We start from the raw sequence: 17042 nt of genomic DNA on the forward strand, positions 1-17042 counted from the left end.
GTTATTTAAAACTTAAGACCTTAAATTAGCATTGGTGGCTGCTAATCTAACTGAAAAATTGTAGGCATTTTACTTTGGAGACTTGGGTTCTATTTGTGTAGATGTAATTATCCCCTCATGAATGAAGTGCAGAATTTCCAGACTGGTGTCCATAGTCTCGTGGGGACTGTGTCCTAGCTACTTTCTCCATGTCTATAAAATTTTTTTTAAAAACATGAGATTAGGACCCATCAGTTTGGGAATTTTTTCTTTCTAATTCTTCCTGGGTCTTTCCCCAGTAGGTCCAATAGGGAATGTGGAATTGAGTTTAAAGAAAGATGGTTTTTCATTTCTTCTCCTTAAATGGAGAAACCAATTCACTTTAGGTCTCTAACGTTCAGGCCTTTGTTTATGAAAATGATGCTGCCAATTGACTCAGAGCCCTCCAAAAAAGTTTTGTTTTGTTTTCCCCCCAGCTTTGAGAATGGATTTGGGCTGAGCTATCTGCCATCTTCTCTCTTCCCTCCCATGCCCCCTAACCCCTTATGAACAGGTACACTCACCTTTTGTTGGTCAGGATTGGGGCTTCTCTCTGTGTCTGGAAACAGAGAGGACCTTAACTGGCCCTTTCAGGGAGCAAATCTGTAGCCTCATCTTCTTGTCTACTTCCCCATTAATTAAACCTGGATCCTGAGGTTTAAGGACTAGGGGACTGAATGAAGTTTACGGAGGTTGGCCTTTATCTGCCCTCAGATGTCTCTGCTTGTGTTATCTCCTCACATGCTGTCTTAATGATAAGAAAATAAACATTTTCACTTCCTTAATTTGAACCCTTCTAAATTGGAAATTATGATGATCCAGCAAAGAATCACTAAACAAATTAACGATATAATTAACATTATAAAAGAAGTAGTCTATTTCAAGGAAGCATGGAAACACAGAGCACCAACTTAGCTAAAAATCAGTCCCAAGAAGGCCAGCCTGGCCACACTGTGTAAGTGGACAGTGCAGGACTCTGCAGTGTATGTATTTGAGGATGAGAAATCCTACCTGCTAACTCAACAGGGTGATGGTCACGAGATGGCACCGTGGCTTCCCTGAGAACAAGGCATGCCAGAGGAACCTTATGTCTTTTGTAGTAGTGAGAGGAGGAGGGGGATTGACACTGATAACAGTCACAGTTGGTGTTAAAACAGTGGGTACAAAGCCCAGGCACTGTGCTAAGTGCTTTGCAAATATTATATCATCTGATCCTCACTGGTCTTGTTAGGCCAATCAGGAGAAGGCCATAAATCCAGACTTTGCAGATTTCAGCAAGGCATTTCATGTGCTGGTGGATGAGAGGAAGAAACACAGAATAGTTCCCTCCTAGGTCTTCTAAGTGGAGTCTGTGAAGAGGCTGAGAAGAGAGCTTGGCTCCAGTCACCATACACCCAAGGCTTCTTTCCAGCCAACTCTGTGTGCCAGCCACTTGTCCTTCAGAATTTGATTCGGTGACCAAGACCGTTACCAAGGAAGCTCTTCTTGACCTTGACTCAACATGCTATGTGGCCGAGCTGCTCCTTGTTCTGCCCCTAGGCTCAAGCAGAACAAGTCTATTCTAGCCTCTTGCACGTAATAGCCCTTCATGTACTTGAGAACAGCCCTTAAGGCCCCAGTGAACTTCCTCTTCTCCAGTCTGAGGTGCTACCACTCCTTACAGGGACCCTTGAAGGGCTTGGTCTCAGGCCCTTCCACTCTCTTGGCCACCTGCCTCAATGGGGGCCAGTTTGTTGATGTCGTCCATAGAAGGTGAAGTCTGTTTGTGAGTACAGAGGCCAGGTGGGGCCTGGTCAGAGAAGACAGCAATGGGAATATCACATCCTTCATTCTGGATCCTCTTTGAGAGTCCCATTGAACTGGGAGCTCCCTGAGGGCAGAGCCTGTCTCTTGCCTTTCTTTGTATCCCAAGTGCGTAGCCTGGCACATAGTGGGTGCTTCGTAAGTGCTTAGCGCCTCCCTGACTGTGTCCTGTCTCTCTCTCAGTGATGACCAGTTGGGAAGGACAGTGAATAAAAGGTGCTGTTAGTTCATCCTGTACCTACTGATAAAATTTGTCTTTTTCAGAACCTCTACTGTCAAAGATAGCAGCTTTGTAGAGAAGATGAAGAAAACGGTGAGACTTCCTTTTTTGTTTCTTGATTTTGAATTTAGACCTCCTCGGGTATTTGCCATTCTAGCAGACAGCAGAAGGGAGGGTTGAGTATGGCCTTTGTGTTAGGAACTGTCCTCAGGAACCTGAGCTCTTTGGCAGACAAGGAAGAAGGAGGAGAATGAAGCCTGAAACACAGGCCCAGCACCATTCTACCTCCCTGTGGCCCACATTCCTATCTGGACATCTTTAGCGCATAGCTTGTGTTGTGTCTGTCATCCCCTGGCAGTCCCATGTCATATTGATATCCTTTGATATCCTCTCTGCCTTATTTAGCTGACTTATCCTCGTCTGACTCTCGAGAGAGATTGTACACTCACTTAGGCATGGGATTTTGTCACTAGTAGAGATTTTTTTGATATGTTCTTTGTTCCCATAGTTGATTGCTTTTGTAGAACATAGTTCTCTCACACAAGAGAAGTTCATTTCAGTGGCAGTTTGGGGGAGAACATGAGGGGAGAAGGGAAAGAGGAAACGTTCTGGAATGTGCAGCCTAAACTGTTCTCCATTAGTCTGCATAATCAGCAGTCAGGGATTGTTCCCTTTGCTGTCTAACATGTGTCCATGTGCCTTCCCAAAGGGCAGGAACATCGTTGTGTTTTATGGCTCCCAGACGGGCACAGCTGAAGAATTTGCTAACCGCCTCGCCAAAGATGCCCACCGCTACGGAATGCGGGGTATGGCCGCCGACCCTGAGGAGTATGACTTGGTGAGCTGTGCTTCTGCTTTCAGAGGCGTCTTTAATGCATTACAGAATTCCTTGGAAGATAAACAGAGAGGCCTTGCATGCTAAGGTCTGAGTGAGAACAGCCGTGAGACAAAGAAACAGAAGGAGGGGCTCACAGTTGTTTTCCTTTTTTAGCATCCAACCTCATCAGTCATGAGAACATGAAGGACAAATCCCTGTGGTGCTGGCAAGGCTCAAGATAAAAGTGTTTTTCCCTTCTTGTGCTCAAGGGACCAGAACTGTTAGGCCAAAAGAAGCATCCCTGTTACCCTTCAGTGGCTGGCTTTTGGCATTCTCCATGCTGCAAGAGCTCAGGAAGTAGTCAGGATGGCACTTTGCCCAGTGACTGCAACAGAGGAAACCAAGGAGAGTCATTGACTCTCTGTGGCCTCTATGGAGGTTTCCATTGAGGTTGAGGCAGGATTGTTGATGTCCTACTCCCAGTCCACAGAGATGCAGAAAGTAGCCACCCTGATGCTTTGACTTGAGAGTGGGAAGAAGGCTGCTGAGAAGGTAAAACCTGAGTCTGTACAAGAGGAGGTAGAGGACATGGTTGTGTTGTGAGAGCTGGGATACCCCAAACCTGTAAGGTGAGGCCTAAGGGCCAGAGAGTCACTGCCATGATCTGAACTCAGGTCCCTTGACTCTGAATCCCACCTAGGCTCTTGACCCTTGGACCTGCAGCCCCTGGAGAGGGAAGCTGCCTACAAGAGGAGATGTGCCAGGTTCAGCTTTTATTTTCCGTTTGTTTTATTTTGAACTTAACAAACAGCAAATCAAATTTCCGTATACACTGTAGTGCAGACAAATCTGAGTCTCTTTTATGTAGAGTTTATTTTTCTTTAAGTATATGATAAATTCAGTCTGTAAATTTCAAAACTGTTCTCTTACAATTGTGGTTCCTTCTGTTCTCTTTTTTGGTGGGGAGAGAGAGAAGGGAGGAGGTAGCAAGCTAGGCCCCCATGACGGCGGCCTTTGTAACAAATATGCATGGCCAACCAAAACAAATTTCCACATTGGCCCTGCCCAAAAATGTATTTGTTTTTCAGTATCTTGAGTCCATGTCCTCTCTGATCAGAGGTTGGAAACATTCTTTATCATCAGTATTCTGGAATCATGATTGGTGATTGATAAGAGTTCTGAAATATTTCTTTCTTTTGAATATTTTTTTTCAACTACATGTCAAAACTTTTAACATTTGTTTTTTAAAATTTTGACTTCCAAATTCTCTCTCTCCATCGCCATACTCATTGAGAAGGCAAGCAATTTGATACTGGTTATTCATGTACAGTCAAGCAAAATATATTTCCATATTACTCATGTTGTGAAAGAAAACACAGGCCAAAAAAAAATATGCTTCCGTCTGCATACAAACTCTAGTTCTAAAATCTTTCAAAACTTTTGCCTTGAGCTTACTGTTATTGTGTAAATCATTTTCCTGGTTTTCCTCCCCTCAGTCTGCATCAGTGCATACAAGTCTTCCCAGTTTTCTCAGAAATCATCCCTTTCGTCACTTCTTATGACACAGTAGTATTTCATCACTTTCATTTGCTGTAACTTACTTAGATTTCTGTAATGCTAGGCCAGTGTGTATGTGAAGTCTAAGGACTCTTTACTGCCAGGTGAATCTTCTAGACACATACACTCCTGATCACATGCCTTCCACTGCCCAGAAACCTGAAGAGTCTCCCACCTGCTCCCAGGGGCAAGTCTAACTTCCTTAGCCTAGTTCTTCTTCTGGTCCTGTGTGCCCTGACTTCCTGGTGCAGATACTCTGTTTCAGCAGACTGATTTCCTTACTACTCCTTAACTCAATTTTAAAATCCTCAAAAGCAGAGGCTCTCTCTTTTTAAAATTAAATTTATTCATTTAATTTTACTTTTCAACACTTACTTTTATAAGAATTTGAGTCCTAAATTTTTTCTCCTTCCTTCCTTTCTTCCCTCCCCAGGACAGCATGCAATCTGATATGGGGTATATATGTACAATCACATTATATATATTTTCATATTAGTTATGTTGTGAAAGAAAAATCAGAACAAAAGGGAAAACCATAAGAAAAAAGAACCAAAGAAAACAAAAAAGAGAAAACAGTATGCTTTGATCTGCATTCAGACTCCCTCATTCTTTCTCTAGATATGGATCTGCAGGGTCTGCAGAATTTTTCTGATGTATAGTTTAGTAATCCTTTCAAAAAAGGAAATAAGGTTGATCTGGTCTGACTTATTCTTATGGGAGCCATGCTGACTTATAGTGCTCAACTCCTTTTTAAATGCTCACTCATCGTGTCTTCGAGCAGTCCTGGAATTTTGCTAGGAATTTCCTTCAGGTTCACTGGCATAGAGCTTTAAAGGTGTATCCCCTTCTCTTTGCAAACTGGCATGGCAGGCACCTGTTTTCTTCCTTGGGCCACTCTCCTATTCTTCATGGTCCCCGAGAGGTCACCAGCAGCAGGGCAGCAGTCACGCTCCTGTCTTTCTGTGGCACTTGTAGGCCTGGTGACTCAGATTAATTGAAGTCAGCTAAGTGTTATTTTGCCAACCCTGTAGTCACCTGACCGTTTTTATTTTAAACCTCCTATTCGGAAGATTATTCTCCTTACTAGAAAAAAGCAGAAACCAAATAAACATTGCTAGTACCAACTTCCCTCTCTCCATCATTTTTTGTCCCAAATATTTAAAATAGCTGTTGTGTATTTCCCTTATTTCTCTCTTGCCCTATTTTCTCTTCAACAACACACGGTTCACAAAAGCCCTTTTTTGTTCTTAGTACTTTTGGCTTTTTGAAAACCTCAATTCCCAATGCTCTTTAGAATATTCTTACCTGTTCTTAGAAGACCATGGCATTCTTGAAAAACAAAAAAGTTGTCTTAACTTCCCTGTGTGTCCTTGTTAAAATTTTGGTTTCCCAAAGAGATCAAAGTAAAAGGAAAAGGACTCATATTGTTCAGTCGTGTCCAGCTCTTCATGGCCCTGTAGACCATAGCACACAATGCTGTCCATTCCTTCTCTTTTGGATTTAGGCAAACAAAGGTTAAGTAACTTGGCCAGGGTCACATGGCTAGTAGGTTTCTGAGGCTGGATTTGCTGAGCCACTGAGCTGACCCCTGTGTACAAAAATACTTGTAGTAGCTCTTTTTGTGGTGGCAAAGAATTGGTAACTGAAGGCATGCCTGTCCACTAATTGGAGAACAGGTTGTGGTAGGTGATTACGATGGAATATCATAGTGCTATAAAACATGACAAAGGGGGATGGTTTCAGAAAAAGAGTGAAATGAGCAAAACCAAGAGAATCGGCTACATAGTAACAGCAGTACTGTAACAATGATCAGCTGTGAAAGGTCTTGGTAACTGATCAGCACAGGGATCCACAATAATTCCAAGGGACCCATGATCAAAAATGTTACCCACCTCCAGAGAGAGAGCTGGTGAACTCTGAGTGCAAATGGAAGCAGATTTTTTTCTTTATTTTTCTTGCTTTTTTTGCAACATGGATAACGTGGAAATGTTTTGCATGACTTTATGTGTGTAATGGGGATTGTATTTTTTGCCTTCTTTATGGGAGGGGAAGGAGAGAGCGAGACAGAGAATGTGGAACCAAAATGAAACATTTTAAATTAAAAAAAAAAATCAAATCAGACCCATGCTGGGTTTCTGAAGGAGCTCTCGTTGCAGCCACATCAGATTTTTGGCTCCTTCTCCTTTCCTCCTTAAAAAGATAATTTGCTGCCTGGTCAGCACGGTTCCATTCATAAATGCCTCTCATGGCTGTTGAGATGCTTTGGATGGCTTTTTACAATTTCAGATCATGGGATCTTGGACAATGTTTCTGAAAACTATGAAATTCATGTTCCTAAAATCTAGGGTTCTCTTGAACTGTGCTCAGTGCATCCTTTCAAAGTGTCCTGAGCTCTAAAGAGACAGACACCATAGTCCCAAGTGGCATTCCTTCTGCTTCCTAAGCCTTCTGAGAGATGAAATTATCTTAGCCAGACAGGTCTTATGGAGAAGGATTTGGGCCTGTGAAGGTATTGGTGTAGAGGTGAGGAAGTTTCCCTCCACTAGAGCAGATTGCTACGTTCTCTGAACCTTACATTCTTGGGGAGTTGCCTGGGGCCCTGAGGGGTTTAGTGACTTGCCTAGGGTCATGGAGTCAGGATGGATCAGAGGCAGTGTTTGAACCCAGGTCTTTATGACTGAGGCTGGCTCTCTGCCCACTCTGGCAGCTGCTTTTCATTAGCAAGGCAAGGCAGAAAGTATGTCAGGTGCTTTGCTTTTAGCAGAGAAACTTTGAGCAGGAAAAACATGTTAAAGGGTTCTATTATCTAGAAACTGCAGTTTCTAGTCAGTTGCTACCTTGATCACACCTGCCAACTGCCTCTGACCAGCTCCAGTGCTCTCTAGACCAGCTTGTCTCTTTTCTGTGATCTTCCCCTCGAGTTTTCTGCTGTGCTTGCTTCCTATCCTCCATAGATTTCCACAGCAGAAGGCCTCTCTCACCTGCAGGGCTGCAACTTGAGCTGGCAGGCTCAGGCATCCCCCCCTCTGCAGGGGCCTGGCACTTTTCTGCCTCTCCAGGTCACTTCTGTGGACATCTGAAGCCACACCCTCTTTCCTTTCCCCTGTGGAACATGCATGTGTCGCTCCCTTCGGTGGCCCGGTGGCTCATTGTACTTGCCTAGTTTCTTCCTCTCCCTCCATTTTGAGTTTAAAGTTCTTTGCATCAGATCAGCATCTCTCTGAACAATTGTATTCCCTGATCTTGTTCTGGGTACTTGGCCCTGTTAAGAATCTCTGATCTTAGAGCTTTGTTTTAAGTATTCTCAGTGCTGGCCAGGTTGTATCTTTGAAAGGCAGTTTTTTAGATTCTGAGCTGGACATCAGGAGGAACCCAGCGGGCCGATAACCTGGATCCAAAATGGATTTTCATGTATGAGACAAAAACTGGCTATGGGAGGAGTTCTGGAGGGGGATTGAGCATCATTGGAGTAAGCCTTCTGACGGACATCATTCATTTGAATGTAAACGTTTGGGTGTGCACTACCTAAGTCTTTCAGCCCTCAGTCACTCAGTGTTGACTGGGCGAGTGCTGTGCTTTCCTAGGTACACGGAGCTCCTTTCTAACACTTGGCCCTTGCCTCGCTGGCCCTGATTCTCCTTCCTCTTTCTTAGGCGGATTTGAGCAGCCTTCCAGAAATAGATAATGCCCTGGCAGTGTTCTGCATGGCTACTTATGGGGAGGGGGACCCCACGGACAATGCCCAGGACTTCTATGACTGGCTACAAGAGACAGATGTTGATCTCTCTGGTGTCAAATTTGCGGTGAGTTGTCCCCTCCTTCATTCCCACTATTCCCTGAGGGTTTGTGGGCTGGACTTGAAGCATCCTGGGGCCCTTGGCTATATGTGCCAACTCTAGGCTGGGCGCTGCTGTCCCACCACAGCTGACCTGGGTTGCCAGAGTCCATCACTGTTTGGAAAATAATGACTCATCATTCCCTTGTCATCATTGCCATTTGATTTTTGCTGTTGGCAGAAGGGGCTCTGAGCTCCCCCCTGAAGCCTAGGCCAGTGCCTGGAAGGGAGATGAGTGGCACCTTGTCTGCATTCTCCTCAGGTGATCCCCCACCATGTGTGAGAGGGACATCAGAGAGGGCTGTGGGGGAGGAGAAGGCCAACAGGAAGCCAACAGGAGTCCTGCAGGCTTACTGACTTTGGAGGACCTGAGAGAAGAGGGGTTCCCTGGATCAAGGAGGACCACTGCTAGGGGGCCATGTTTGGAGACACAGAGAGACACTTAACTTATAGTGGGAACAAATGGGTGGCGGGGGGGGGGGGGGGGGGGGGGGGGAGGGGTAGGTGGGGGGTGGACACATCCAGGCAGATGGTGAACTGCCTTTTCTCTGAGGAACAGCTGGAAAGCAAAGAGATGTTGAGGGGCCTGCCTTTAACCCTTGATTGCTGCTCAGCTTGGGTGGAACCAAAAGTGATCTCCCTGCTGATTCATTTCCTCCTCCATAAGTTTCACCTCTGGCACGACAGCCTTGTCTTATCAGTTTGGATATGTTATGTAATAGCCATGAGTCTTATCATGGAGGTTCAGATTGGAAACTTGGACCACCCCTCTCACAATTGAATCCTGCACAGTTGAACATTCTTTATTCGCCACCCCCATCCATCTTTTCCCACAAAACCAAGATGGTGACAGGGTGAGGCATTATTGCTTCTTTTTCTTTCTGCAGGTGTTTGCTCTTGGGAACAAGACCTATGAGCACTTCAATGCCATGGGGAAATATGTGGATAGTCGGCTGGAGCAGCTGGGTGCTCAGCGGATATTTGAGCTGGGCTTGGGGGATGACGATGGGAAGTGAGTAAACCCAGATCCAGCCTGGGGAGGCCCGTGGCCAGGCCTGGCAGAGCTATGAGCCTCCTCTGAGGAACAGGAGGTGCTGGCTTCCTTCCAAGCTTCTTCCTAGGGTCCCTTGTGCACTTCAAGGTTGTTTCTGCTGCATTTGCTCTGAAATCTCACCCTTCCAAGGGCATCTCCCTCTCCCTTTCCCTTTTTCTTGGCCTCCTGAAAATCAGGGGCTCTGACAGGGAGCCTTTGTTCCATAGAGGCCTCACCATGGCCATGGGCTGGCCTCTTTCTTGGACATTACAGCTTTGCAGATGTATCTGAGCAGCCCACGACCTAGGAAGTAACCTTCAAACCAGGCAGAGCTCTTTGGGCTGCGCAGACAAAAACATATTGCATGTTTCTGTCTCCTGCCCTTGTTCACAAGAGAGCAGTAGGCCTTGGTGTCACTTTCCCGAGGTATTTTGTTGTTGTTCTGTTAAAAACAAATATCAGTGTGGCTCCCCTGCTCTCCTCAGACCTGCTGTTCTTAGTTTGATGGCTCTTTGTAGAGCAGAGCCTGCCAGCCCTGAGGCCCTCCCCATTCCCTCCCCTCCTGTCTTTCTCTCTCTCTCTCTCTCTCTCTCTCTCTCTCTCTCTCTCTCTCTCTCTCTCTCTCTCTCTCTCTCTCCCTCTCTCCTTGGCAATGACCTTTTCCCCACCTCTCTGGCTTCTTCTTTGGCTTTTCACAGCTTGGAGGAAGATTTTATCACCTGGAGAGAGCAGTTCTGGCCAGCTGTTTGTGAACATTTTGGTGTGGAAGCTACTGGCGAGGAGTCCAGGTGAGCATGAACACAAGGACGGTTGAGCTTGGTGAGATGTCAAGATGCCAGGACAGCGAGAGGGGGAGGAATATTTGGGACAGTTGGGACAGGTGCCCTGGAAGACAGCAAGGAAGCCATGGGCAAGCCGGCTCTCCTGGTCCTCCTTTGATACAGCGTCAGGGATCAGATTCAGATGCCACTGGACAATACTGGGACTTTGCCTGGCTATGGCTTTGGGCTTGTCTCCCCTCTGGCCCAGTAACTCAGGCAGCTGAGACTGTAATTGGGCTTTGTGGTTTTTCTCAGCCCCATGTCTGGCAGCTGGGAATCTGATGGGATGAGATTATGTTCTAGGGAAGGACTGAGGGCATGGCCCCCACAAGAGTCCTGTGGAAGAGGCCTTTTTGCCACTGGTCTGTACTCTTCTTAAAATATCCCAGTTACAAACATATAATGGCCCTTAAAGGAGACCAGATACTTTCCTCATTAGCAGGTCGTGTCCCTGGGGCCAGATTGAATTGCTTCCCTGGGAGCCCTAAAATGAAAGAACCTCCAGCCCCTTGCTTCAGCTTCCCCAGTGTCCCATCACCTCCAGGGCAAGAGCTCCTGCCATCCCACACGGATGCCTCCTGCCCAGATTCTACCTTTAACACCCAGTAGATCTAATGAGCTTTTCCAATATTTGAAGAGAGCTCTCTTCTCTTCTAAACAGGGCTAGTTCCTTCACCTGTCCCTCATTAAGGCAGTGCTCATTGCATTCTGATTGCTTTCTGTGATCCTCTCTACTTTGGCATTATTTCTTCAGAAGTAGTTCGCAGAACCAAGTACAGCATTTCTGATGCTCTCTGGCCAATGCAAAGTATAGGGGACTTAACCTTGTGGCTCCTCTTTGATCCTTCCTACCTAAGCTAACCGACCATTGGCTGACCTGGTCCTGACCCCTTCTGCTTGGCCATACAGCCCCCACCCGACTCCACAAGCACCTCCTTTGTGTAGGTGGTGGGGGTTGTCAATGATCCCATGGTCCTATGATCCTCACAGGGAGCAAAGATGCCGTCATGAGACCCCAAACTGGCATCATGGCATTTGCCTAAAACCTCTTTTTCACATGAACCACACCTAGGACAGCCAGGTTTTCCTTTCCACCCTCCGCTTATGCAGTTGGCTTTTTTAGCTGTGTGTGCATGATGTTAGAGGTGACCCTGTCAAACATCTTACTTTGGGGTCCTAGCATCTGTAAGTTTCTTAGGGCTTTTTTAATGTTGTGTCATCCGGCATGGAAGTTATTCTTCCCCTTTGCCTTCTGAAAAATCAGCGTTCGTTTTATCTTTGGTAAAGATACTGAACCAGATTTTGCCAAGGCAGCACCCTGGGACCCTCCACTAAAGGTTTCTTCGCATGTTAACATTAATCCAGTAGCCACCACACCCACCAGCTTTGCATCTCTTTCACTATTGCAGTCCACATGTCTCTCTTTTGTCTACAAGGACAAAGCTGTGTTGAAATCCAGGTAGCATGAGAAACTGTTGAAATCTAAAGAGCCTGTGACTAAGGCCTTCCTTTGCATGACCCAGCCTCGTCACCCTCTGAAGCAATTACTCCCATATGTTGGTTTTGGAGGGCCCCTTAGCAGCAGCCCAAGACTTGGAGAGGGCTTTCTAGAAGAGCTTTCTAGGCCACTGCCCTTTCTCTGAGAGTAACAACTGGAAAGCAAGTATTTCTTTGCCCTGGTTATACTGAAGTGTCTGGGTAGTGGCCCATGACTCTCATTTCAGACACCTCCTCCAGGCCTCTCTCAGCTCTCAGGACTTCCAGCATTGTCCGTTCTCAGGCACTGTTTTTGCCATCTGCTTCTCCAGACTCTCTCCCTGGGCTTGGAGGCCTACTTAGCTAAACTTCATCTCCTGCTCTCCCCTCTCTGGGACATGCATGTGCCCAGGAGAGGCAGCAGCACTCAGTTGGCAATAGCTAGGTTCAAATCCTGGCCCTCCGGGTGATGGTCTGGAATCTGGGCCGAGCCATTTCCTCCATGCTTCAGACTGTGCTTCTCCACAATGAGGGGGTGGATTTGGAAGACCCCTTTGCTCCCTTCTGACTCTGGATCCTATGAGCCCCGTCCCTGCCTCCTTTCCCCCCCGCAAATTTTATTGTTTTCATATCACATTCTTCTCCTCTTCCCTCTGTCCCTGCCCAGCCCCCCAAGGGAGCCTGCCCTGGTACCAAAGAACAAACAAGTTCAGGCTGGTCAGTGCCTTGACTGTGCTGGATATCCCATGTGCCACCTGACAGGTCCATCTTGGTTCCCATAATCAGACAGTGTTGGAATTGCTTTTCAGAAGGATTGAACCTGTTGGTAACTGTGTGCCCATCCTTCTGTGGCTCCTCCAATGTTGACTGCAGCTTCTGGCCTGCAGAAGCTGCCAACTCATGGAGTTGACAGTTGTGACTGAGAACATTTTTTTCATGTAGTGATTAATAATTACATTTGTTTTGAGAACTGTTCATGTTCATTGCACACTTACCTACTGGGGAATGGTTCTTGGCTTCAAATATTTGTGATAATTTCCTCCATATCTTGAATATCAAACTTTGCTTTCCTTTTCTTTTACATTAAGTCTGGTCTTCCCTTAAAAGGAGCTGCTGCCTCCTGTTGATTCCACCTGATTTCAGTTATTCCTTAAGTCCTCAACCCTCAACTTTGTGTTTCCTTGTATTCATTTTCTGCTCATGGGAAGTGCTTTTTTAAGAAATATCCTCTTCCTCCTTGAGTGGACCCCAAATTCCTAGTGGGTGTGCCCAGCCCCCATCTTCCCATTTGTAATAATCACCCAAATATCTGACTGCACCAGGATTGGGGCATGGGCTCTCTAACTTTCTCAGTTCTCCCTTTCAGCATTCGTCAGTATGAGCTGGTGGTGCACACAGACGAGAACATGAATAAAGTATACACTGGGGAGATGGGCCGGCTGAAGAGCTATGAGAACCAGAAACCGTAAGTCAGGGTCAGGGCACCCAACTCTGGGGAGGGAGGAGGGGCTGCCCTTTAGGACCCACCCTGCCTTGGGTGGGGCAGATCTGGGGCTGGAATGCACATGCACGCATCACATACATATGAATACACCCCAGAAGATGATAATGCTCAGCCACCAACCAGACTCCCAGACTGAGGCATTTGTTTTCTTGTTACTAGTGGGGCCATGTGGTTGAGATAAAAACAGCCTGGATATGCTCTGAAATCCTTTCAGCTTCTGCCTCTGAAGATGATCCCATGTGTACATATGTGTCTTTTTATGAAAAAGCCAGAGCACAGGCTGTCCCAGGATTCATGGGAAGCAGCAGGGGCTGGGGGCAGGGATGTTCATCAGAGAGATATAGAGTAAGAATCCACTGGTAAATGGGAAAGTTTTGGTTCAAGGCCTTGACCCTGGGCCAGTGGCCCAATGCAACAGTGAGTCAGATGTCCCCGTGGCCTTCCTATTCAAGCTTCTTACTCGAGTTCAGGGTCCCATCGATGGCAGTGACAGTGCATGAGGCCAGGGCAGCCACGTGAGCCTGCAATTATGTCCCTAAAGATGTTGACTGGGGTCCAGCAAATGATACCAAGGGCAAAGGTCTGTGTCAAGGGAGTTGGATTCCTAATCAAAGCTTAATCAGAGTTGATTTGCTAAAAATTCCCCAGGTACTTGGACTCCGTGTCCGTGCAGAATGACTGACACAGAGCAGGCACATCTGTAGAGGCAGCTGACCTGGGATCAGCTTTGGAGCTAACAGACAGAGGGCAGCTGGGCTCACAGCATAGGTGCAGTCTGACTGAAGCTCTGCCCTGTGGCCGTCTCTCTAGTGCCAGCCTCTTCAGCAATATTGCTGACTGAGCCCTGGGCTACTGCCACTACCTGGTAATTACCCAGCGGGCTAAGCAGCAGTTTCCTTATGAAAGGGGTACTGTAGTTGAGGACCTCGTGCCTTGATTATTTTTATTTGGGCTTTGAGAAAGCCTTTATATGTATAGATTTTTCCCCATGAGCTAAAGGGGAAATTTGTGGGAGATTTGCTCTTTTGGGGGGCTAGGCTAGAGGAAACTGAGCTCCATGGAGAGGATCTGGGGGACTGGGCAGGGAGAAGGAAGCATTTAAGAGCCTAGGATTTTGGAGGCCCTGAGCCAAGCACTGGAAAATAGGATCTCCTTGGATGCTAACAGCAATCCTGGAAGGTAGGGGCTATTATTGCTCTCATTTTACAGTTGAGAAAACTGAGGCAAATGACTTAAGTGACCCCAGGGCACACAGCCCTCAAGTGTCTGAGGTCAGATTTGAACTGTTTTGAGTCCTGGCCCAGCACTTTGCACTGCCTTTCCTTGCTTCCACAGAGGGAGGGAGTCACATTTTTCCTGGGCCCTCACTGCCCTGTGGCTGCCCACCCTCCCCAAATCAGGATAGCCTGAGCAGAGGAAAAAACAGGGGCTTGGCCTTACACTCTGACAGAAGGTGCTACCTGGCTGCTTATGGCTAAGACTTCATCTCTGAGGACCTCAGGTTCTGTGTTTGTGAGGAAAATGCCTTGCAAACTGAGAAGGCAATGTAAGTGTGAGCTGCCATTCCTGTCTGAGGGCAGAGAAGAGAAGCCAACCTGGCAAATGGTCCGACTGGCCCAAGAGGTCTAATGGGGTTTATGGTCCATGGCTGGGGCCATCCTGGAGGAAACCCAGAGAGACCAGGGCATGTTGGGATAGTTGGCTGCCATTTGCTGCAGTTCTGTGTGCATTATGGTCCCTAGCACCTGAGGGTGTCACCCCTCCTTGTCACTGTGCTTTGGGACACTTGAATCCCAGATGGGCCATTGGAGTTCTCGTTCTTCCAGGCCTTTTGATGCCAAGAATCCATTCCTGGCTATTGTGACCACCAATCGGAAGTCGAACCAGGGAGGAGAGCGCCACTTCATGCACCTGGAGTTAGACATCTCAAATTCCAAAATCAGGTAGGAGACCCCTGCCTATTGGGTCTTGTGACCCAATCAGTTCTGGAGCTGGTGCACCCTCCTGCCACTGAAAGACACAGCCTCTATATGTTCCATGGAAACATGGCTGGGCTTAGAGTTCTTACATTCATGTGACCTTGGAAGCCATTGCCCCCTGGACCTCAGTTTCTCATCTGCACAGATGATTGAGTGATGCCGAGATGCTCCAGCTTTGCTTTCCGTCCCCAGGTACGAATCTGGGGACCATGTTGCAGTGTACCCAGCCAATGATGCATCACTTGTTAATCAGCTCGGAGAGATCCTGGGTGCTGACCTGGATATGGTCATATCTCTGAACAACCTGGATGGTGAGTGTGCCCATGCCAGCAGCTGGGCTGGTGGAAGTTCCTCTCCCCTGTCTCCTCCTTTCTGTGAGATGTATGTTACAGAATGGCTTGGGGGAAGCCCATCAACAGAGCCTGGAACACGGTATGGGCTGGCTGGGACCCAGAGGTCAGGAAACAGCTCGGAAGTAAAGCTGCTCAAGAAGGGTGTGCAGTACAGTTGGTCAGTCAACAAGTACTTAGTAAGCGCCTGCCAGGCTGGGGCAAACCCCAGACTGAACCACACAAACGCTCACCTCCCAGCCCCTGCCTCCTGCCCTCTGGGAGCTCATGCTCTGTCCAGAGGAGCCAACACGTACAGAGAAAACAGGTTGAGAATAAACAGCAGTCAATTCAGACTAGTTAAATGGGATAGGTGGGGTGACTGGCTGGGCAAGCAAAAGTTTGGTGTGGAAAGAAGGCAGTGGTTGAACTGTACCCTGTAGGGATTCTGTGAAGGGAAGGTAAAAATCAGGGCTTGGATGGTGTCTGAGGCCCCACTTAGGTCTCACATTTGTGGTTTTGTGGTTTCCTGGGTAGCACAGTGGAATTGGTGCAGTCTACCATGGGGTCGTCGAGTTACCAGGTCACTTGCTGAGTTCTAAAGCAACCAGAGTCCCCAGTCCAGTCCCCGTGAGACATAGGCAGTGGTCCTCTCTGTGCCGAGCTTGCCCAGAAAGATCGTTCTGTGGTCTCCTAGCCTTTTTTCCAGCACTTTCTTTCCTGACCCTTTCAGACCATTGTCTTTAACTGTTCCTTGGTTCTGTGCCACCACACAGTTGTGAAATTGGCTCTCAGGTTGTCCAGCTGCAGAAAGGCTGAGATGATCTTACAAATTGTTCTGCTAGGGAGGTTGGTGTGGTCAGAACCAAGAATGTGCTGGAAGGTGCCTGGGGGAGGATTCTCATTCCTTTGTGGTGCACAGTGAAGGCCGGCCATCCACATTCAGGAGCAAAAGAAGGTCGAAATATCACTTCTTTTTGACAAAGAAATAATAATAGCTGCCATTTCTATAGATCCTTAAGGTTTGCAGAAAAACTCTATATGTTATCTCATTTGATCCTTCCAACAACTCGGGGAGGTAGGTACTATCCTCATTCTGCAGAAACTGATGCAGACAGAAATGGAGTGACTTGTTCAGGGTCACCGTGCTAGTAAGTGTCTGTGGGGAGCTTTGAACTCAGGACAAACATCCCTATCCCACTGTAGCACTTAACTCAAACATGGGAATCTATGACTCCTAAAACCAAGCAGAGAGGGACACACCATCCCTCATGACAGCCCTTGATCTAATCTGGGAAAATTTTTATTCCTGCTCTGTTTCTTCCAAAGTCTTGTTTGATGCCCCCCTACCCTCCTACCAGAGAAAATCTCCCTTTTCCCTCAGGGCCCTTGTACCCATTGCTTCCTGGCTGGAGGAGGTCATTCAGTCCTGGTGCTTAAAAGTCCTCCCTCAGGGTTTCAGGCAGTTTGGGAAAGCAGAAATAACCAGGATAGAGCAGCAAAATCTCCGAAGGCTCCAGTAGCCAACAGGGCCTTTGTTCTGGGGAGTAAGTTTGGTGGCTTTTGAGACACATCTCTCCTTTTACTCAGTTTGCTCGCTGAAGTAACATTCTCAGTGCCACCTCAGTCCTTGGGGGCTCATTTTATTTC

The 17042-nt window shown here is 47.2% G+C and overlaps 1 protein-coding gene across 4 annotated transcripts in view; it reads left to right on the forward strand.

Moving 5' to 3' along the window:
• POR (cytochrome p450 oxidoreductase) overlaps window positions 1-17042 on the forward strand; it is an 83069-nt gene that overhangs the window by 60801 nt on the left and 5226 nt on the right. For all 4 annotated transcript variants that reach the window (XM_072640244.1, XM_072640246.1, XM_072640245.1 and 1 more), the window contains 8 exons: window positions 2086-2134; window positions 2751-2879; window positions 8069-8218; window positions 9138-9262; window positions 9982-10071; window positions 12947-13045; window positions 14911-15027; window positions 15256-15374. In XM_072640244.1, the coding sequence (XP_072496345.1) occupies window positions 2086-2134; window positions 2751-2879; window positions 8069-8218; window positions 9138-9262; window positions 9982-10071; window positions 12947-13045; window positions 14911-15027; window positions 15256-15374 (878 nt within the window). The remainder of the gene's footprint in view (window positions 1-2085; window positions 2135-2750; window positions 2880-8068; window positions 8219-9137; window positions 9263-9981; window positions 10072-12946; window positions 13046-14910; window positions 15028-15255; window positions 15375-17042) is intronic.

The sequence above is a fragment of the Notamacropus eugenii genome, chromosome 2 (assembly GCF_028372415.1).
Source record: "Notamacropus eugenii isolate mMacEug1 chromosome 2, mMacEug1.pri_v2, whole genome shotgun sequence".
In the NCBI taxonomy this organism is placed as follows: Eukaryota; Metazoa; Chordata; class Mammalia; order Diprotodontia; family Macropodidae; genus Notamacropus; species Notamacropus eugenii.